Here is a 21,249-nt window from a genome sequence, read left to right as displayed (position 1 = left end):
GAAGATTGTTTTGTTTGAAGCTGAACGGTAGCTGGCAGAAGGTTTTGTGTCGGAGCTGCTCGAGTTCCTCCTTCCTGTTTGGGGTCAGAGGTAAACCCCGGCCGTCTCCTTCCTGCAGAGCTGCGAGGCGCCGTTCAGTCCCCGGCTGACCCTAAAGCGACGGCTGGTGAACCACATCCTGGGTCTCAGTCCCCGGCCGCAGAGCGTCTCTGCAGACGGCTCCGACGCCGGCTCCCCGTCCGGGGCCCGGGCCCAGAGGCCCCTCTCCTGGGGCTGCGTATGTAGAACCACTCTGGGTCCTCCGGGTTCACATTCTGGTCCCAGAATGCTGGTCGGCGGCCGATTGATCGTTGGGGTGATTTAGAGGCGGTTAGGGTCCCCAGGCGGTGATGGTGGTGGAGGGTCTTCCAATCAATCGCTCATCAATCTTCCAATTGATCCGGTCGTGATTCGGGTTTCAGGTGACGTGTAGTCGTTCGGTCCCGGCGGGCTGACGGTCCGCTCTGCTCCCTGCAGGAGAACTTTGACCCCCGACGGCAGACGATGTGCGGCGCGGCGCTGGACGCCCGCGGCAGGAAGGTCACCAAGAGGGTGGTGGACATCCGGGAGCTGAACGAGCAGGCCAAGGTCATCGACGACCTGAAGTAAGAGCGTCCGGCAGAGCGGTGCAGGCTGTGTGTGACTGTGTGAACCCGGCGCTGTGAGTGAACCCGGCGCTGTGTGTGAACCCGGCGCTGTGTGTGAACCCGGCGCTGTGAGTGAACCCGGCGCTGTGTGTGAACCCGGCGCTGTGTGTGAACCCGGCGCTGTGTGTGAACCCGGCGCTGTGAGTGAACCCGGCGCTGTGTGTGAACCCGGCGCTGTGTGTGAACCCGGCGCTGTGTGTGAACCCGGCGCTGTGTGTGAACCCGGCGCTGTGTGTGAACTCGGCGCTGTGTGTGAACCCGGCGCTGTGAGTGAACCCGGCGCTGTGTCTGCAGGAAGCTGGGCGCCAGCGAGGGAACCATCAACCAGGAGATCCAGCGCTACCAGCAGCTGGAGTCGGTGGCCGTCCAGGACATCAGAAGAGACGTCAGGAAGAAGCTGCGCCGCTCCAGCATGAGGGTCAGTTCCAGGTCAAAGCCACCACACATCGTATCACCAGAGCAACAGAAACTATAGTTATGGGCATTTTTTCAAATTAGTCCATGATTATAAATTAAAACACAAACAGATTCAATATGGCTTTGAATTGTTATTTCCAGACGTTGTGGAAATGGAAATGTCTCGACGCTTTGGGCTCGTCTTTAGTTTTCTGGAGTTTTGTTCCAGATTAGTGGAGCATAGAAGCTGAATGCTGCCTGGTTCTCTGGATGCAGATCAGAACAGAACCAGTCAGGATTCTGGTTCTGCTCTGACCCGTTTGTTTCCTCCAGGCCGCCTCCCTGAAGGATAAGTGGGGCCTCGGCTACAAACCCAGCTACAGCCGCTCCAAAAGCATCTCGGCGGCGGCGGGCCGGCCGCCTCAGAAACGGATCGAACGCCAGAGGTCAGAGTGCGAACGCTGAAACGTTAGGATGCTCTGCAGCCATTAGTGGTTTCCTGCTGCGCTCTGATTGGCTTGGCTCTGCTGATGTCACAGAAAGCCTCTCTGTAACGTTTCTGTCTGCAGCTCTAAGGTCGGGGATGCTGATGATTTCCCAGAAGTCCGTGTGGACGTGTCCGCTCCTTCGCCTCGTGTCACCTTCAACATCCATGAGCAGGTAAAGTCCGCCGCCCCCTGCTGGCGGGACGCCGACAGATCAGCAGGGATCCTCATTAGACGCTGCAGGAACATTGTTGGACTGTAGCTTCGCCTCACACCGCTGCCTGTCTGCTGCTCTAACGGATCTGTTTTCTTCATGACTTTCTGTTCAATTAAAGAATAAAGTTCAGCTTCTGGACTCTGAACGTTCACCTGTCAGCCCAGCAGAGATATTCAAGGTAGACGGCTCAAATTAAACCATGTTAGGAAACCAAATCAGATCTGTCCTCTGAGCTGAGAGTCGAGTCACAACAGGAGGCATAGCAAACATGCAGCTGCTCTTACATCACTGATAAATGGGTTTCTGTAGTTAAACATTGATTTCATGCTGCGTAACCAATAACTGCCTCAAGATGTCGTCCTGTTCTGAATCTGCATCAGCAGCTTTCCTTTAGTCTTTCTGTGCATGCTTCGCTGAAGGCCTGGAACGGAAGCTTTTACTTCAGACTTTTTACGATTGTTGGGGCTTTTCTGCCTGTTTGAGCTGCTTTTCTGCAGCTGAACTGATTTTATCTGGATGCTCATTAATTCACACATAGACATACAATCGTCTTCATATCTATCTGCAGTGTTGCTACATATAGATATCTATATGGAAGTGTTGCTGAAGGCTCCACAGACCCGTTAGCCATTTGTACACTCGTCACATTTTCAATTGAAATATTTCGTTAGCAAGCTAAATTTGTAGCTCTAAGCTAAATATTTAGTTCCAAATATTCTACATTTTAAGATCCAAGGTAAATATTTAGTTTTCTAGATGTAAGTGGTGTTGGGGTCAGGGTGGCCTAGTCTGAGTCAGCCGGTGGACCTGGGTGAGTTCAGTTGAGCACAGGTTGTTCTTTAATGCATGTTGCTGGCAGAAGCAAACCTGCAACAATAGAAATAAAAATGCAGCTCTTCCATTCACAGGAGTCAACCTGACTAATAACGATATCTGCTCTAATCTTTAAGACTGCGGCTGTTCTGCTGTTTTAGTCGGACTCCTCCAGCAGCTGCCGTGTTCAGCGATTGATTTTAGTGAACTCCATCCTTTCTGAGGCGTATGCAACGCGCCGCCGACGCCCCGCCAGGTTTAATACGTCCATACAGCTCGCCCTTATTCATGCACTTATATGAATAAGTGCATGAATGGATAAAATACAGTAATTGAATTCAAGCCATCATAGCCTTTAGGTGTTTGTTGCCTATCTCATGTTCCTTCCTCACTTGTCTCCTCTCACTGACCTCATGTCTCTCCTTCACCCTGAACGGCGGCGTCTCCTCTAAGTCTGATGGAGTTTCAAAAAGCTTTATAAATTAGTTATAAAAATTACAGATCCTTATACAGTTTCAAAGAATAATGTTTAAAAAATATTGGTTGGGATGAAGCAGCTGCTCCCTCATTAGTCCAACCTGTTGCCTTCCTGTCTCACTGACTCGTCCTCACAGCTGAATAACATTTGTCTTGTGTTAAGGAGGGTTAAACTTACAGCAGTCAAAGCACATAAAAGTGAATTTTTAAATTTAAATGATGTCCTTGTTAGATAACAGTTACTGACTGGACCCTGGATCTGATCTGACTCATCAGATGCATCACAAAACCGCTGAAGAAGAAATATATAATATAACTCCAGTGTCTGTGCAAGTCCTACAGCGAGAGTCGCCAACCGTTTTGACTCTGAGAGCTTTAGTGACACAGGGCTGGTTACACAACTCATCTTTAGTATCAATAATAATAAATGATGGCCGGTTCTTTAGGTTCTGCTGGTTCTGCTGGTTCTGCCGGTTCTTTAGGTTCTGCTGGTTCTTTAGGTTCTGCCGGTTCTTTAGGTTCTTTAGGTTCTGCCGGTTCTTTAGGTTCTGGTGGTTCTTTAGGTTCTGCCGGTTCTGCTGGTTCTTTAGGTTCTGCCGGTTCTTTAGGTTCTGCTGGTTCTGCCGGTTCTTTAGGTTCTGCTGGTTCTTTAGGTTCTGCTGGTTCTGCCGGTTCTTTAGGTTCTGCTGGTTCTTTAGGTTCTGCCGGTTCTTTAGGTTCTGCCGGTTCTTTAGGTTCTGGTGGTTCTTTAGGTTCTGCCGGTTCTTTAGGTTCTGCTGGTTCTTTAGGTTCTGCCGGTTCTTTAGGTTCTTTAGGTTCTGCCGGTTCTTTAGGTTCTTTAGGTTCTGCCGGTTCTTTAGGTTCTGCCGGTTCTTTAGGTTCTGCCGGTTCTTTAGGTTCTTTAGGTTCTGCCGGTTCTTTAGGTTCTGCCGGTTCTTTAGGTTCTGCCGGTTCTTTAGGTTCTGCCGGTTCTTTAGGTTCTTTAGGTTCTGCCGGTTCTTTAGGTTCTGCCGGTTCTTTAGGTTCTGCCGGTTCTTTAGGTTCTGCTGGTTCTTTAGGTTCTGCTGGTTCTTTAGGTTCTGCCGGTTCTTTAGGTTCTGCCGGTTCTTTAGGTTCTTTAGGTTCTGCCGGTTCTTTAGGTTCTGCCGGTTCTTTAGGTTCTGCCGGTTCTTTAGGTTCTGCTGGTTCTTTAGGTTCTGCTGGTTCTTTAGGTTCTGCCGGTTCTTTAGGTTCTGCCGGTTCTTTAGGTTCTTTAGGTTCTGCCGGTTCTTTAGGTTCTGCCGGTTCTTTAGGTTCTGCCGGTTCTTTAGGTTCTGCTGGTTCTTTAGGTTCTGCTGGTTCTTTAGGTTCTGCCGGTTCTTTAGGTTCTGCCGGTTCTTTAGGTTCTGCTGGTTCTGCCGGTTCTTTAGGTTCTGCCGGTTCTTTAGGTTCTGCTGGTTCTGCCGGTTCTTTAGGTTCTGCTGGTTCTTTAGGTTCTGCCGGTTCTTTAGGTTCTGCTGGTTCTTTAGGTTCTGCCGGTTCTGTAGGTTCTGTAGGTTCTGCTGGTTCTGCCGGTTCTTTAGGTTCTGCCGGTTCTTTAGGTTCTGCCGGTTCTGTAGGTTCTGCCGGTTCTTTAGGTTCTGCCGGTTCTTTAGGTTCTGCCGGGTTAGAAGTGAGAAGTTTTTCTTCGTCTCTCCCATGCTTCCGTTTTCTGTTTTGTGCCCTGGAGTTTCTTTCTGCCGCCATCTTTAGCTCCCTGTTGTCATCACTACCATTGAGATTTGAAGAAAAAACCTTTGAGTGCTTCTCACAGGGCTGCTGGCCAAGCTAGCTGTGTGTGCCGTGGCTGACGGAGGGCCGCCCCATCAATGCCGTTTCATGCACAAACAGCTGCTAAATACAGAAAATGCCAATGAGGAAACCTTTCCCCACATCGTTTTGCGCCCCATGCACTGCATCCCCAGTTTTTGAGCTACTGGTTTTAGTTTCACATCTTCGTCCGGTTTGGTTTGTATTCTCACGGTTAGCTCTGCGTTTTTAATGCAGGCTTGTGTTCTTCCGGCTAGGAAACAAAACCCACTCAGACACGCTGTGCTGAGGAAAGTGACCCTGGTTTACAGGTAACATATCCACTCTGTGACGACAAGGATATTTTAAGTTGCTGACTTTTGCAAATGAACAAAACTGAAGCAGATTGTAGATTCAGCAAGTGAAAATGTCAGGTGTGACCTGGTTCTGTGCTTTTCAGCAGAGGACAGCAGCAGGGCCGGCTGCAGGGCCGGCTGCAGGGCCGGCTGCAGGGCCGGCTGCAGGGCCGCAGGTAAGGCGAGTTCAGGAGGAATGTGTTGCAGCCTGCCTGCTGGCGTCGCAGTACAGAAATGTTTGCTCTATTTAAGATGCGTCGTGTCTGATCCGTGTAACTCAGCAGGACACAGGGACTCAAACGGCAGGCGGGTCAGGGACAGCCGAGGCGCCGGCCGCTCAGGTGAGACGCAGCTGCTGGAAATGCAGAGGAAAACCAGAACCGGCCGTTTACAATATGCATGTTAAATATCACATATGCATCAGATTCAGGAAATGATAGAGATTCTAATTAATGAACTAAACCAGCAACAAAAGGTGAGTCATTTTTAAAACGCAACATATCCTGTTAGGTCTGCATTGACTGAAAACACAAAGAGTCTTTTGTTCTGTTTTTTTATTTCTTCAGTAACATTTTGGTTGTTTCGATGTTTTTGAGGCAATAAAACAAAAACTCCTAATTTTGAACTGTTGCCAACTTCAGGCTAATATACAAACTCTTAAACTTAAAAATGATTAAATGGTTGATATTTTTATAAACTCCACTTTATAGATTAATTCCACCAAGACGGTTGATTGAAGATCTTTAAATTCTGCCTTTATATTTTCAATCTGACGAAAGATCCTCACCAGGAATCTATCCTCCTTCATTAAATATAAATGCATTTAATTCATATTTACATTTTGACCTTATTTCTAACAAACGACCTGCATCAGTCCCTCCCACCATGTTTTACTCCCACCATCTGATCTCTGACTGCCCAGCATAGTGGTGGCAGCATCATGCTGTGGTGTTACTGGTTATTGCAGAAAGTGGGTGGCATACTGGAGGACTATGGAGGCATTACTGGTTCTGTTTGGTTCGTTCTGACCCGGTGCCATCAGAAGAACCTCTGACTGTGTGAAAGGCCAAGCTGTTTTCCAGTTTCTGTCCCAGAACCGCTCTGGAAGGTCCAAACGGTCCCCCAGCAGGATCAGAGCAGCCCAGCCCAACTTCCTGTCCACTTCCTGTCCCCTTCCCCTCCACTTCCTGCCCATTTCCCACCTATCGCCCTCATTGCTGCTCTGCTTCTCTCTGCGGTTGGCATGAAGTCAACCTCCAGCTGGACCCAGCCAGAACCGGTTCTGGGTTCTGTCTGGTTCGTGTCATGGCCGCTCTGTGGAGGGAGTTTGTCTCGTCTGCTGGTGTCGATGGTTTCCATCCTTGTGAGAAAAGCTTCTCTGTTTCATGGCGTTGTTCAGTCGGTGGACATCGGGTCGCTTCGTCTGTCGGGTTTTTGGTCCTTTGGGTTTTCAGGCGGTCTCTACGCCTGCGGGTGGTTGGACCCGTCCGTCTGGATCCGCCAGTCTGACTCTCTGTCCCTCTCTGAAAGTTTCCCGAGGAGTCCGAGTGCGACCTGTTGTCCGTCACCATCGACGACCCATCCCATCCTCATCATCCCCTTCACCTCCATCCTCCATCCTCTGCCGAGGGCCAGCAGTCAGTGTTCAGTGCCCCCGCCACGCCCGCCGTCTTCTCACCCGCCGTTCCCTTCCAGCACTACGACTCCAGGCGCGACGACCTGTCCTCTTCGTCCTCCGAGGACTCGGAGAAGGAGGACGAGTTCGAGAGGCCGCAGAGCTACCGCCGGCCGCTGTGAGTGAAACCGCGGTTTGATTTTCTGAGTTGTGTCCGTTTGCTCTGGTTCCTGTTCCAACCTGATGGGGTTCAGTGAAGTCAGGACTGGAGCAAACCGTGGCTACGACTCAGAGCCATTTTTAGTATCAGGGTCTAAATGCCCAACTCTGTTTAGATTATCAAGCTCTCATTGTGAATGGTGAGCTGGCTATCCATCTATCCAGAGCTAGCCAGCTGTCCATACAGCTTAATGGATAGATGGAAAGCTATTTGGCTAGTTGGGTAGCTATCTAGCTAGCTCAGTTGCTAGATAGCCATGTAGCTTGATGGATAGATTGGAAGAGAGCTAGATGTCAGCCTAGCTAAATAGCAACATATCTATCGACTGAAATGGCGAGTTGTAGTAATATCTACCTAATTGTGTTTTTTTCCCCAGAGCTGGATGAAGTTAGTTTAGAAAACTTTTTCTCATCATCCAGTTCAGATATTCCTCTCATGCAGTAGAAATGAACATTTCATGTTATGATTGCAGAGGAAAGAGCAGCGACTCCTTCTTGTGGTGATTTTCGGGGTAAATGTGAGCCTGTTGGTTCAGGAACGCTCTGTGTTTGTCAGCCATCCATCCCACAGGAAGCCGTCGGGCTTCTCGGCCGTCAGCCAGCTGTTCAGCGAACGCTGGCCCGGCACGCCGGCCAGCCGCAGCTTCAGCAGCCCGGCGCCGGAGAAGAACATCGACTTCGAGCTGGACGTGCGCGTGGAGATTGACAGCGGGAAGTGCGTCCTTCACCCCACCACTCAGCAGTCGGAGCATGAGGACGTCGCCCTGCGCAGGTGAAACCCTCTCTCACTGGTTGGGTTCGTAAATGTACACCGATGGAGAACTTCTTCTTCTTCTGTGTAGGAGCTGCGACCGCATCCTGAGGAGTCTGGACCAGGATTCTCCTCCCAAGAAGAAGAAGCTGCAGCCGTCCTACAGCTCCTCCACTCACCTCCTGGCCGGGAAGAAAGGCTCTGCCACCCTGCAGCCCAAGTCCAACGACCTGGAGACGACGGTGTTCTACATCCCCGGCGTAGATGTGAAGGTCAGCGGCTCTCTGAACGTCCTCCTCTCTCCGGGTTCGGGAATATAATCTGAAATCTTTCCACTTCTCCTGAAGCTGCACTACAACTCCAAGACGCTGAAGACGGATTCTCCCAGCGCCTCGCGGGGATCCTCTCTGCCCCGCACGCTCTCCAAAGAGTCCAAGCTGTATGGTATGAAAGAAAGCGGCCCAAACTCCCCCAATGCTGTCCACTGCAAGACTAATTCGCTCCTACCTCCCCCGCCCCCACCTGTTGCTACAGGTACTGTGCATTTCTCTGTTTATAGCTGCATGCTGTTGCACCTCTCTCCATCTGATGAGCTAATGACTCTGGATAGCTGTGTTTCTAGCTATGAAGCTTTCTATTGCTGGAGATGGCTAGCTATGTTTCTGCCTAGCTAGCTAGCTACCTGTCCAGATGTCTTACTGGATAGGTAGCTCTCTGAATATTGACCCTATTCAGGTTTCTTGCTATCAAGCTACTGATCAACCTGTCTATGGCTACGTGTAACTACCTACATAGCTAGCTAGATGGTTAGCTATCTATCTATTGGTATAGCTATGTAGCCATCACTGTAGCTATATAGATATCTACTTAGATGCAATTGTTTCTAGCTGCATGCTGTAGCTCCCTGTCCTCCATCTGATGACTCTTCAGTATTTATCCTTCTGTTTAGCTATTTATGTAGCAGATAGTGAGATAGCTATGTAGCGTTAGCTAGCTGTCCAGACAGATTGCTCTCTGTCTCTGTTTCTAGCTGCATGGCCGTCTCCTCTGATCTGAGTAAACCTCTGGATTTGAGTTCTTGTGATTTATAGTTGAAGCAACCTGCATGAAGCAGGTTGAAGCAGGTTGAAGCAGGTTGAAGCAGGTTGAAGCATCTCTGGCTCTGTGTTCCTGCAGCCAAAGGGAAGGGCTTTGGTGGGGGGGTGAAGACAGCCAAGCTGTACGCCTGGGTGGCGCTTCAGACTCTGCCGGAGGAAATGGTCATCAGTCCGTGTCTGCTGGACTTCCTGGAAAAAGCTCTGGAGACCATTCCCATCACGCCGGTGGACCGGAGCTACGCAGGTTGGTTGTGCGCCTCTGGCGGCTCCTTGCACCGACTCGGCGCTCTTCGTTTCACAGCCGATGTTTGTCTTGGTAGCCACGGCAACCCAGGAGGAGGACATGGGTCAGTTCGACCCGGTGGACCCGCTGGAGGAGTCCACCACCTCGCTGGTCTCCTCCTCCGCCTCGGCCTACTCCTCGTTCCCGGTGGATGTGGTCGTTTACGTCAGAGTCCAGGTTTGACCCGAAGCGTGACCTGTGCAGCTGCAGCTAGCCTCCCTGATGCCGTTTGGTTGTGACGGACCCGTCTGCTTCCAGCCCTCTCAGATCCGCTTCAGCTGCCTGCCCATGTCCAGGGTGGAGTGCATGCTGAAGCTGCCGTCGCTGGACCTGGTGTTCTCCTCCAACCGCGGAGAACTGGAGACGCCGACAGGAACCAACCCCACAGACGGGGCGCACCCGCCGTCCTCCACCCCACCGGGGCAACACGGCCCCAAGCTGCCCCCCAGCAGAGGTAGGGGCAGTTCTGCAACAATTGGCACGCTGCTGGAAATGCGCTAATAGCAAAGCACATTTTTCACTAGGTGTTTTTGATCATTTGTAATGAATAAAATATGACTTTTTACAAATTTTCCATAAAATAGGGTTAGCGCCGCTAGCTTGCTCGTTAGCCGTACGACATTGTCTGGTTCTGGTTCTGGTCAGCTAACAGACGACGTGTTTGTTACAGCGTCTCCCCAGCTGGGCAGCCCGTTGGGCCGGAGCCGCCACAGCAGCAGCCAGTCGGACCTGACCGGGCCGCCCAGCAACTCGTCCGGCCTGAGCTTCACCGCCTGCATGTCGGACTTCTCCCTCTACGTGTTCCACCCGTACGGCGCCGGGAAGCAGAAATCGGCCGTCACAGGCCTGCCTCCAGGCCCGGGCCCGCTAGGTGAGCGGCCGAACGCCGAGCCTTGAAGGTCGCAGAGCGGCAGACCGAACTCTGACCCCGGTCTCCCGCAGACGACGAGCCGTCGTCGGTGACGGGCCGGAAGGACTCGTTGTGCATCAACCTGGAGTTCGTGAAGGTCAGCCTGTCGCGCATGAGGCGCACCGGAGCGCCGACCTTCATCGAGAGCTTCGTCTCCAAGGGAGGCAAGATGGACACCACCCTGATCAACATCTCAGGTAGGAGCCGGGGAAACTGAAGACACCCTGTGCCCACTTAATCAGGTTCTTTGACCCGCTGCAGAGCTCTGGGCTTTGAGTAGGCCGTCCTGTCGTAGATCAGCTGCTGAGTTTTGGGTCTCGGTTCTGTTGATGCCCTGGTTTGACCCGGCTTCAGCTGTTAGACAAATGGTCTCGCTTTAAAGCTGTCCAGTTCCTGCAGCTGAGGAGCGGTCCCACAGCATGACCCCTCCACTGCCATGCTCCAGGCTGGCCAGCAGGGTGTACTTATTTTCCTAGAGGGGCTGAATTAAATGTTGGAGGAACCAGCAGGTAAAGGTGAGGTGGGTCAGGCTGCAGCGTCTCCTACCAACCGGCTGGCGGACAGGGCGGGCGCAGCCAGCAGGGGGCGCAGCGTCAGGTCTCTGAATCAGATTTCTGCCACGTGTGGTTGTGGTTTTAGAGGAAGTGACATCAGCTCAACAGGAAGTTGTCGTTGCAGCCGTGTGCGACATCGGGTCGGCTTCCTTCAAATACGACATGCGGCGCCTGAGTGAGATCCTGGCGTTCCCCCGGGCCTGGTACCGCCGCAGCATCGCCAGGCGCCTCTTCCTGGGAGACCAGACCATCAACCTGCCACGTAAGCACTTCCTGTCCCTGAGCTCCTGACGCTCCGCGGCGGCCGTCTCATCTGCCGTTTCCCTCCGCAGCCTCGGGTCCCGCCACCCCGGACTCGGCGGAGAGCGTCGCCCAGCACCTGTCGCCTGAATCCAGCCGGAAGGCGTACTGGAGGACGTGGGACGGCGGCTCGGCGGCGACGAACGCATCGCAGTCGCCCAACGTTTTCTCGGAGCACGCCAACATGTCGCCCGGCGGCCTGGGCCACCTCAAGTCCCCGGCGCCCGGCCGCACCCGCAGCGTGTCCGACTCGTCCGCCCCCAGGACCGGTAACTCCCCCCGCGGTCAAAGCGCCCCGTTGCTGGCTTCCTCCTGACCTTTGACCTCTCTCCCTCAGAGGCCGTGGCCAAAACGTCGACGCCCGCCTTCGGGAAGAACGGGAAGTCGGCCGGCCAGCAGGGGTCGCCGTGGGAGACGCTGGTGGTGTTCGCCATCAACCTGAAGCAGCTGACCGTCCAGATGAACATGAGCAACGTCATGGGCAACAACACGTAGGTGGTCGCCTGGCAAACGGCAGCCATTTTCCCCTCGAGGTTCTGCTGGGTCCAGAAATCACTAAATTCAAATTCTGGCAGCTCCTCACTGACCAGTTGACAGGTTAGCAGCTTAGCATTAGCCTCTGCTAATTTTTTAAAATGCTTGTTAGCTAATAAACATTAGCAACAATCAAACAGAAAAAGGTAAAGATTTTATGGTTCCAAACATGTTCATCTCATGGGAGATTTCAAAAATAAGATTTCCACCACAACCTTGGCGGCCATGTTGAAAAGTCATGAACTGCTGGACCTGAGTTTGTCTGTGGATGATGGCGGCGTTCCTGCGGTTGCAGCTGGACCACCAGCGGCCTGAAGAGCCAGGGCCGCCTGTCGGTGGGCAGCAACCGCGACCGCGAGATCAGCATGTCGGTGGGCCTGGGCCGCTCCAAGCTCGACTCCAAGGGCGGCGTGGTGGGTGGCAACATCGACGTCAACACCCTGGAGATGGTCGGTGAGTCGACGCCGGCTGCAGCTCCTCCCCTCTCAGCTCCTTCAGACTAGCCCGCAGCAATTAGCAAACAGCTGCTGCTCAGAATAACGCTGGCAAAAATGTTTTAAATGGTTAATAGAGGAGCCATGTTGGGATGACTTCCTGGAGGGGGAGCTTCAGAAAGAGGAGTTTTTAAAGCGACAGACACAATTTGAAGATGTTAAATAAGGAAGTAAAATTTGTCATATTTGATATATTCAGCACTTCTGTAGCAACTGATGGTAATATAGCTTCTGGATTGTTCTGTAAAAGGATTCTGTTTGCTGGGAATATATTGAGTACTGCCCTTTTAAATTCATGTACTTAAAATTAAGGCCCTAAAATGTCTAGAATTTGTTAGTTGACCTTAAATATATTGATCATGAGTCTTGCATGTTGTGCATTAAAGGACTACTGTATCTAATTGAATAAAGTTTATTTTTCTGTCCAAGCTATACCGCTAACTAGATGCTAACGCACACTAGCTAGCTTCGTGGACGACGTTCGTCTTTGCCACGGCTCACTTCTGTTGCTGATGCTGCATTCATTCTGTGCTACTGTAAGAGACATGAGTTGTTCTTTAGTACGTTTCTGTAGTGATGCTGGTCTTAAATTCATCCATAATGTCTTAAAGGCTTTTCTTTTTGCGTTGGTGGCTCTGCTGGTCCGTCCAGAGTTACTCCAGCGAGTCGGGTCTATTCTCAGCGATGTTTGTGTCGCTCTGTGGTTTCTGCAGCCCACATCTCGGAGCATCCCAACCAGCAGCCCGGCCACAAGATCCAGATCACCATGGGCTCCACGGAGGCGCGGGTCGACTACATGGGCTCCAGCATCCTGATGGGCGTGTTCAGCAACGCCGACCTGCAGCTGCAGGATGAGTGGAAGGTCAACCTGTGTGCGGTGGACAGCAGCCTCTCCGAGAAGAGGTACGGCTGCTGCTGGGGGGCAGGGGTCACCACTAGGTGGCAGCAGACATCCTGCATTACAAAGAACATTGAGAAACATTCCTGCCTCCATACAGGAGAAAAGTACTGAAAATAGAAACAGGAGCATAGTTTAGAAAATAAGGGAATGAATAAAGTCACTACTGGCAGAATAAAGACCCAATAATTCTCTATTTGTAAACCAACTGTAACTTCACATGAAGGTCCTAATCATAACAGTTTGTCTCTGAGTTAGGAATTGATTCTCATTTTAAAACAAAACCATTGAATCTGACTCCAACACTTTAGAAGAAATAAGCCAAGCCTTTTTACTGTAATCTCTTCTCATTCACTGATATTGTTTCAAATTTTGTGCAAAATGTTAAATAGTCGAAAGTGAAGAAGTAGATATACATATATTTACTGTTCAGTGTAAAAATAAACGTCCAAATGAATCATCTTCACTTTTTCTTCAGACTGTGGATTAAATGTAACAAACTGAGTTAATAAACTGAACCTCTACATAGTTTAAAGTCTTAAATAATAAAAAAATAAAAGCTGTTGCAGCTCAGTTTAACAGCTGCAGATTAGTCCAGATAAATTTCTGAAGAGTGCGTAGTGTGACTCATCTGTCTCCGTCCTCCAGTGAGATCTTTGTGCACGGCGACCTGCAGTGGGACATCTTCCAGGTCATCATCTCTCGCTCCACAACACCCGACCTCATCAAGATCGGCATGAAGCTTCAGGAGTTTTTCACCCAGCAGTTCGACACCAGCAAGCGGGCGCTGTCCACCTGGGGCCCCGGGCCCTACCTGCCCCCCAAAACATCCGTCATCAGCGCCGAGAAAGGAGCAGCGGAGCTCTGTAAGGACCACCGGGGGGGGGGATTAAACTAGCAGCACGGCTGCTAGTTTAGCACTAGCAGCAGATTAGCGATAGCAGCAGGTTATTGTAATCTCCTCCCCTCTCCCAGCAGACGTGGACGCCGCCCATCACCGCCACTGGCCCGGCGTGCTGAAGGTCGTCGCTGGCTGCCACATTTCGCTCTTCCAGACGCCGCTCCCCGAAGACGCCGTGCAGCTGGGCGGCTCCATGAGTCTCCATGGCAACCACACAACGCTGGCCTGCTTCCATGGGCCCAACTTCCGGTCCAAGTCCTGGGCGCTGTTCCACCTGGAGGAGCCCAACATCGCCTTCTGGACCGAGGCACAGAAGATCTGGGAGGACGGTGAGGGAGGGGCTTCTGCTGCCCGATCGGCCACTGACCACTTGCTGTCTGACTGACTCATTTCCTGTCTTGCTGACTCACTTCCTGTCTGGCTGACTCACTTCCTGTCTGGCTGACTCGCTTCCTGTCTGGCTGACTCACTTCCTGTCTGGCTGACTCGCTTCCTGTCTGGCTGACTCACTTCCTGTCTGGCTGACTCACTTCCTGTCTGGCTGACTCGCTTCCTGTCCGGCTGACTGACTTCCTGTCCGGCTGACTCACTTCCTGTCTGGCTGACTCGCTTCCTGTCTGGCTGACTCACTTCCTGTCTGGCTGACTCGCTTCCTGTCTGGCTGACTCGCTTCCTGTCTGGCTGACTCACTTCCTGTCTGGCTGACTCGCTTCCTGTCCGGCTGACTGACTTCCTGTCCGGCTGACTCACTTCCTGTCTGGCTGACTCGCTTCCTGTCTGGCTGACTCGCTTCCTGTCTGACTGACTCACTTCCTGTCTGGCTGACTCACTTCCTGTCCGGCTGACTCGCTTCCTGTCCGGCTGACTCACTTCCTGTCCGGCTGACTCACTTCCTGTCTGGCTGACTCACTTCCTGTCTGGCTGACTCACTTCCTGTCCGGCTGACTCACTTCCTGTCTGGCTGACTCGCTTCCTGTCTGGCTGACTCGCTTCCTGTCTGACTGACTCACTTCCTGTCTGGCTGACTCACTTCCTGTCCGGCTGACTCGCTTCCTGTCCGGCTGACTCACTTCCTGTCCGGCTGACTCACTTCCTGTCTGGCTGACTCACTTCCTGTCTGGCTGACTCACTTCCTGTCCGGCTGACTCACTTCCTGTCTGGCTGACTCGCTTCCTGTCTGGCTGACTCGCTTCCTGTCTGACTGACTCACTTCCTGTCTGGCTGACTCACTTCCTGTCCGGCTGACTCGCTTCCTGTCCGGCTGACTCACTTCCTGTCCGGCTGACTCACTTCCTGTCTGGCTGACTCACTTCCTGTCTGGCTGACTCACTTCCTTTCCGGCTGACTCACTTCCCGTCTGGCTGACTCACTTCCCGTCCGGCTGACTCGCTTCCTGTCCGGCTGACTCACTTCCTGTCTGGCTGACTCACTTCCTGTCTGGCTGACTCACTTCCTGTCCGGCTGACTCACTTCCTGTCCGGCTGACTCACTTCCTGTCTGGCTGACTCACTTCCTGTCTGGCTGACTCACTTCCTGTCTGGCTGACTCACTTCCTGTCTGGCTGACTCACTTCCTTTCCGGCTGACTCACTTCCTTCCTGGTTGACTCACTTCCTGCCTGGCTGACTCGCTTCCTTCCTGGTTGACTCACTTCCTGCCTGGTTGACTCACTTCCTGCCTGGTTGACTCACTTCCTGTCTGGCTGACTCACTTCCTTTCCGGCTGACTCACTTCCTGTCTGGCTGACTCACTTCCTGTCTGGCTGACTCACTTCCTGTCTGGCTGACTCACTTCCTGTCTGGCTGACTCACTTCCTGTCTGACTGACTCGCTTCCTGTCTGGCTGACTCACTTCCTGTCTGACTGACTCGCTTCCTGTCTTGCTGACTCACTTCCTGTCTGGCTGACTCACTTCCTTTCCGGCTGACTCACTTCCTGTCTGGCTGACTCACTTCCTGTCTAGCTGACTCACTTCCTGTCTGGCTGACTCACTTCCTGTCTGGCTGACTCACTTCCTGTCTGGCTGACTCACTTCCTTTCCGGCTGACTCACTTCCTGTCTGGCTGACTCACTTCCTGTCTGGCTGACTCACTTCCTGTCTGGCTGACTCACTTCCTGTCTGGCTGACTCACTTCCTGTCTGGCTGACTCACTTCCTGTCTGGCTGACTCACTTCCTTTCCGGCTGACTCACTTCCTGTCTGGCTGACTCACTTCCTGTCTGGCTGACTCACTTCCTGTCCGGCTGACTCGCTTCCTGTCTGGCTGACTCACTTCCTGTCCGGCTGACTCACTTCCTGTCTGGCTGACTCACTTCCTGTCTGGCTGACTGACTTCCTGTCCGGCTGACTCACTTCCTGTCTGGCTGACTCGCTTCCTGTCTGGCTGACTCGCTTCCTGTCTGACTGACTCACTTCCTGTCTGGCTGACTCACTTCCTGTCCGGCTGACTCGCTTCCTGTCCGGCTGACTCGCTTCCTGTCCGGCTGACTCACTTCCTGTCTGGCTGACTCACTTCCTGTCTGGCTGACTCACTTCCTTTCCGGCTGACTCACTTCCCGTCTGGCTGACTCACTTCCTGTCCGGCTGACTCGCTTCCTGTCCGGCTGACTCACTTCCTGTCTGGCTGACTCACTTCCTGTCTGGCTGACTCACTTCCTGTCCGGCTGACTCACTTCCTGTCCGGCTGACTCACTTCCTGTCTGGCTGACTCACTTCCTGTCTGGCTGACTCACTTCCTGTCTGGCTGACTCACTTCCTGTCTGGCTGACTCACTTCCTTTCCGGCTGACTCACTTCCTTCCTGGTTGACTCACTTCCTGCCTGGCTGACTCGCTTCCTTCCTGGTTGACTCACTTCCTGCCTGGTTGACTCACTTCCTGCCTGGTTGACTCACTTCCTGTCTGGCTGACTCACTTCCTTTCCGGCTGACTCACTTCCTGTCTGGCTGACTCACTTCCTGTCTGGCTGACTCACTTCCTGTCTGGCTGACTCACTTCCTGTCTGGCTGACTCACTTCCTGTCTGACTGACTCGCTTCCTGTCTGGCTGACTCACTTCCTGTCTGACTGACTCGCTTCCTGTCTTGCTGACTCACTTCCTGTCTGGCTGACTCACTTCCTTTCCGGCTGACTCACTTCCTGTCTGGCTGACTCACTTCCTGTCTAGCTGACTCACTTCCTGTCTGGCTGACTCACTTCCTGTCTGGCTGACTCACTTCCTGTCTGGCTGACTCACTTCCTTTCCGGCTGACTCACTTCCTGTCTGGCTGACTCACTTCCTGTCTAGCTGACTCACTTCCTGTCTGGCTGACTCACTTCCTGTCTGGCTGACTCACTTCCTGTCTGGCTGACTCACTTCCTTTCCGGCTGACTCACTTCCTGTCTGGCTGACTCACTTCCTGTCTGGCTGACTCACTTCCTGTCTGGCTGACTCACTTCCTGTCTGGCTGACTCACTTCCTGTCTGGCTGACTCACTTCCTGTCTGGCTGACTCACTTCCTGTCTGGCTGACTCACTTCCTGTCTGGCTGACTCACTTCCTTTCCGGCTGACTCACTTCCTGTCTGGCTGACTCACTTCCTGTCTGGCTGACTCACTTCCTGTCTGGCTGACTCACTTCCTGTCTGGCTGACTCACTTCCTGTCTGGCTGACTCGCTTCCTGTCTTGCTGACTCACTTCCTGTCTGGCTGACTCACTTCCTTTCCGGCTGACTCACTTCCTGTCTGGCTGACTCACTTCCTGTCTAGCTGACTCACTTCCTGTCTGGCTGACTCACTTCCTGTCTGGCTGACTCACTTCCTGTCTGGCTGACTCACTTCCTTTCCGGCTGACTCACTTCCTGTCTGGCTGACTCACTTCCTGTCTAGCTGACTCACTTCCTGTCTGGCTGACTCACTTCCTGTCTGGCTGACTCACTTCCTGTCTGGCTGACTCACTTCCTTTCCGGCTGACTCACTTCCTGTCTGGCTGACTCACTTCCTGTCTGGCTGACTCACTTCCTGTCTGGCTGACTCACTTCCTGTCTGGCTGACTCACTTCCTGTCTGGCTGACTCACTTCCTGTCTGGCTGACTCACTTCCTGTCTGGCTGACTCACTTCCTTTCCGGCTGACTCACTTCCTGTCTGGCTGACTCACTTCCTGTCTGGCTGACTCACTTCCTGTCTGGCTGACTCACTTCCTGTCTGGCTGACTCACTTCCTGTCTGGCTGACTCGCTTCCTGTCTGGCTGACTCACTTCCTGTCTGGCTGACTCACTTCCTGTCTGGCTGACTCGCTTCCTGTCTGGCTGACTCGCTTCCTGTCTGGCTGACTCACTTCCTGTCTGGCTGACTCACTTCCTGTCTGGCTGACTCACTTCCTGTCTGGCTGACTCACTTCCTGTCTGGCTGCAGGTTCCAGAGACGACTCCACCTACATCGTTCAGACGCTGGACTTCCATCTTGGCCATAACACCATGGTAACGAAGCCGTGCGGCGCCCTGGAGAGTCCCATGGCGACCATCACAAAGATCACGCGCGGTCGCCACGAGAACCCGCCGCACGGCGTCGCCACGGTGAAGGAGTGGTTCAACTATGTCACCGCCATGCGGAACAAAGGTACGGCCCACAGAACCGAGCGGGTTCAAGGTGAGGCGCCGGGGCCGTTTGTGGCCCCTGGGCTGTTTATTTACGGTCCGACGAGAAGAAAGAGAAAAATCAGAAGAAAACTTGATAGAAACACAAAGTCGTCACCTGTTTCTCTGTTGTCATGGTGACTCTTTGGTGACCCCTGACCTGCTGGATGAAAACGTTTCAGAAAGTTTATAGATCCAGATCAGAAAAGATGGAATATTATTCTGACAGGAACATCTGATTAGTACAACTAATTCTTCTTTTATTGTTGATTACCTCACAACACTTTGGTCATTTCAGTTTTTAAAAATATTTTTTTATTTTTCCACATGAAAAAAGAAAAATAAAATGAACAAAACCAGAAATGTTTAAACCAACAAGAACACAAAGTTTAGATGGAAGCAAAAGTTTAAGTTTCTTAAAACTTATTAAAGTTCATCCAAACTTATTAAAGTTTATTAGTTTATTACAATTTATTAGTTTATTACAGTTTATTAGTTTATTACAGTTTATTAGTTAGTTTATTACAGTTTATTAGTTTATTAGTTTATTACAGTTTATTAGTTAGTTTATTACAGTTTATTAGTTTATTACAGTTTATTAGTTTTTTACAGTTTATTACAGTTTAATAGTTTATTACAGTTTATTAGTTTATTACAGTTTATTAGTTTATTACAGTTTATTAGTTAGTTTATTACAGTTTATTAGTTTATTAGTTTATTACAGTTTATTAGTTTATTACAGTTTATTAGTTTATTACAGATTATTAGTTTTTTACAGTTTATTACAGTTTAATAGTTTATTACAGTTTATTAGTTTATTACAGTTTATTAGTTAGTTTATTACAGTTTATTAGTTAGTTTATTACAGTTAATTAGTTTATTACAGTTTATTAGTTTATTACAGTTTATTAGTTAGTTTATTACAGTTTATTAGTTAGTTTATTACAGTTAATTAGTTTATTACATTTAATTAGTTTATTACATTTAATTAGTTTATTAGTTAGTTTATTACAGTTAATTAGTTTATTACAGTTTATTAGTTTATTACAGTTTATTAGTTTATTAGTTAGTTTATTACAGTTAATTAGTTTATTACAGTTTATTAGTTTATTACAGTTTATTAGTTTATTACAGTTTATTACAGTTTATTAGTTTATTACAGTTTATTAGTTTATCACAGTTTATTACAGTTTATTAGTTTATTACAGTTTTAGTTTATTACAGTTTATTACAGTTTATTAGTTTATTACAGTTTATTAGTTTATTACAGTTTATTAGTTTATTACAGTTTATTAGTTTATTAGTTAGTTTATTACAGTTAATTAGTTTATTACAGTTTATTAGTTTATTACAGTTTATTACAGTTTGTTAGTTTATTACAGTTTATTAGTTTATTACAGTTTATTAGTTTATTAGTTAGTTTATTACAGTTTATTAGTTTATCACAGTTTATTACAGTTTGTTAGTTTATTACAGTTTATTAGTTTATTACAGTTTATTACAGTTTGTTAGTTTATTACAGTTTATTAGTTTATTACAGTTTATTACAGTTTGTTAGTTTATTACAGTTTATTAGTTTATTACAGTTTATTAGTTTATTAGTTAGTTTATTACAGTTTATTAGTTTATTACAGTTTATTAGTTTATTAGTTAGTTTATTACAGTTAATTAGTTTATTACAGTTTATTAGTTTATTACAGTTTATTAGTTAGTTTATTACAGTTTATTAGTTTATTACAGTTTATTAGTTTATTAGTTAGTTTATTACAGTTAATTAGTTTATTACAGTTTATTACAGTTTATTAGTTTATTACAGTTTATTAGTTTATCACAGTTAGTTTATTACAGTTTATTAAAAATGAAGAATCAAAGCAGCAGAAACTTTGTCCTGAAACACAATAAAACTTTACTGCGTTTGTTCAGCAAAGCTTGTATTTCTGTTTAATAATCCATGTGAGAAATGTTTGATCGGCCAGATGAGAATAATCTGAGGGCTGCAGAGCGAGTGTGTGACCTCTGACCCCTGTGCCGCAGAGCTGAACCTGCTGCGTAACGTGGACTCCAGCGGCGAGCAGAACGGCGAGGCGGCGCCGAGCTCCAGCCTGCTCAGCAGCTTCCGGGGTTCGCACGCCTACGACCACGAGACCGAGACCATCTTCGCCCTACCCAGAATGCAACTGGACTTCAAGTCCATCCACGTGCAGGACGCCGACGAGCCGGCGCTGAGCGGTGGGCCGCCGGTGTCCCGACCCGGTCCCCCGACCCGGTCCCGCTCCGGTTCTGACCCGGTTCCGGTCTCTGTTGCAGACGCCGGCGGTAAGCCGAAGGTGGAGTGCAGCATGGTGACGGAGTTCACCGACCACATCTGCGTCACCATGGACGCCGAGCTCATCATGTTCCTGCACGACCTGGTGTCCGCCTACCTGAAGGAGAAAGAGAAAGGTGAGCTCACCTGCTCACCGCGGCCACCGGCTGCAGCCTGACGCCAGGAGCTCTGATGAAGGCTGTCCCTTCCTCTTCCTCAGCGCTCTTCGCCCCACGGCTGCTGGTCGCCCGGCAGGCCCAGAAGAGCGCCGCGGCGCCGCAGGACGACGACGACGCGCAGAGCGAACTCGACGACGCCGTCAACTACGCCGCCGTGGACTGGAGGGAGTTCATGTGCAACACCTGGCACCTGGAGCCCACCCTCAGGTCAGGCCCCGCCCTTAATCCAGGAGAATCCGGAACGATCCGGAAGAATCTGGAAGAATCCAGAACCGGCTCACGACTCGGCAGGAGAAAATAACAACCTGAAATTACAGCCTGATTTAAAAACTGAAGCTCATGTTATTATTATACATAAATAATAATAATGAAAATAATTAAAGATATTTAGTAAACAAACAATG

The 21,249-nt window shown here is 50.2% G+C and overlaps 1 protein-coding gene across 14 annotated transcripts in view; it reads left to right on the top strand.

Annotated features, from left to right (window-relative positions):
• kiaa1109 (KIAA1109 ortholog) overlaps positions 1–21,249 on the top strand; it is a 68,194-nt gene that overhangs the window by 45,838 nt on the left and 1,107 nt on the right. For 5 of the 14 annotated variants that reach the window (XM_055053380.1, XM_055053382.1, XM_055053384.1 and 2 more), the window contains 26 exons: positions 119–277; positions 517–644; positions 981–1,104; positions 1,416–1,528; positions 1,652–1,742; positions 1,903–1,962; positions 6,728–6,990; positions 7,588–7,803; positions 7,874–8,054; positions 8,130–8,316; positions 8,959–9,123; positions 9,200–9,339; positions 9,421–9,616; positions 9,833–10,033; positions 10,105–10,269; positions 10,751–10,888; positions 10,959–11,195; positions 11,264–11,417; positions 11,756–11,913; positions 12,668–12,857; positions 13,501–13,718; positions 13,828–14,082; positions 18,141–18,344; positions 20,396–20,590; positions 20,669–20,803; positions 20,887–21,052. In XM_055053380.1, the coding sequence (XP_054909355.1) occupies positions 119–277; positions 517–644; positions 981–1,104; positions 1,416–1,528; positions 1,652–1,742; positions 1,903–1,962; positions 6,728–6,990; positions 7,588–7,803; positions 7,874–8,054; positions 8,130–8,316; positions 8,959–9,123; positions 9,200–9,339; positions 9,421–9,616; positions 9,833–10,033; positions 10,105–10,269; positions 10,751–10,888; positions 10,959–11,195; positions 11,264–11,417; positions 11,756–11,913; positions 12,668–12,857; positions 13,501–13,718; positions 13,828–14,082; positions 18,141–18,344; positions 20,396–20,590; positions 20,669–20,803; positions 20,887–21,052 (4,439 nt within the window). The remainder of the gene's footprint in view (positions 1–118; positions 278–516; positions 645–980; positions 1,105–1,415; positions 1,529–1,651; positions 1,743–1,902; positions 1,963–6,727; positions 6,991–7,587; positions 7,804–7,873; positions 8,055–8,129; positions 8,317–8,958; positions 9,124–9,199; positions 9,340–9,420; positions 9,617–9,832; positions 10,034–10,104; positions 10,270–10,750; positions 10,889–10,958; positions 11,196–11,263; positions 11,418–11,755; positions 11,914–12,667; positions 12,858–13,500; positions 13,719–13,827; positions 14,083–18,140; positions 18,345–20,395; positions 20,591–20,668; positions 20,804–20,886; positions 21,053–21,249) is intronic. The other 9 variants (XM_055053389.1, XM_055053386.1, XM_055053385.1 and 6 more) reach the window with 8 other exon arrangements.

The sequence above is a fragment of the Poeciliopsis prolifica genome, unplaced genomic scaffold, assembly GCF_027474105.1.
Source record: "Poeciliopsis prolifica strain line A6 unplaced genomic scaffold, Auburn_PproV2 SCAFFOLD037, whole genome shotgun sequence".
Lineage (NCBI taxonomy): Eukaryota > Metazoa > Chordata > Actinopteri > Cyprinodontiformes > Poeciliidae > Poeciliopsis > Poeciliopsis prolifica.
The sequence above is the reverse complement of the archived record's forward strand: the minus strand, read 5'-3'. Positions and strand labels throughout refer to the sequence as shown.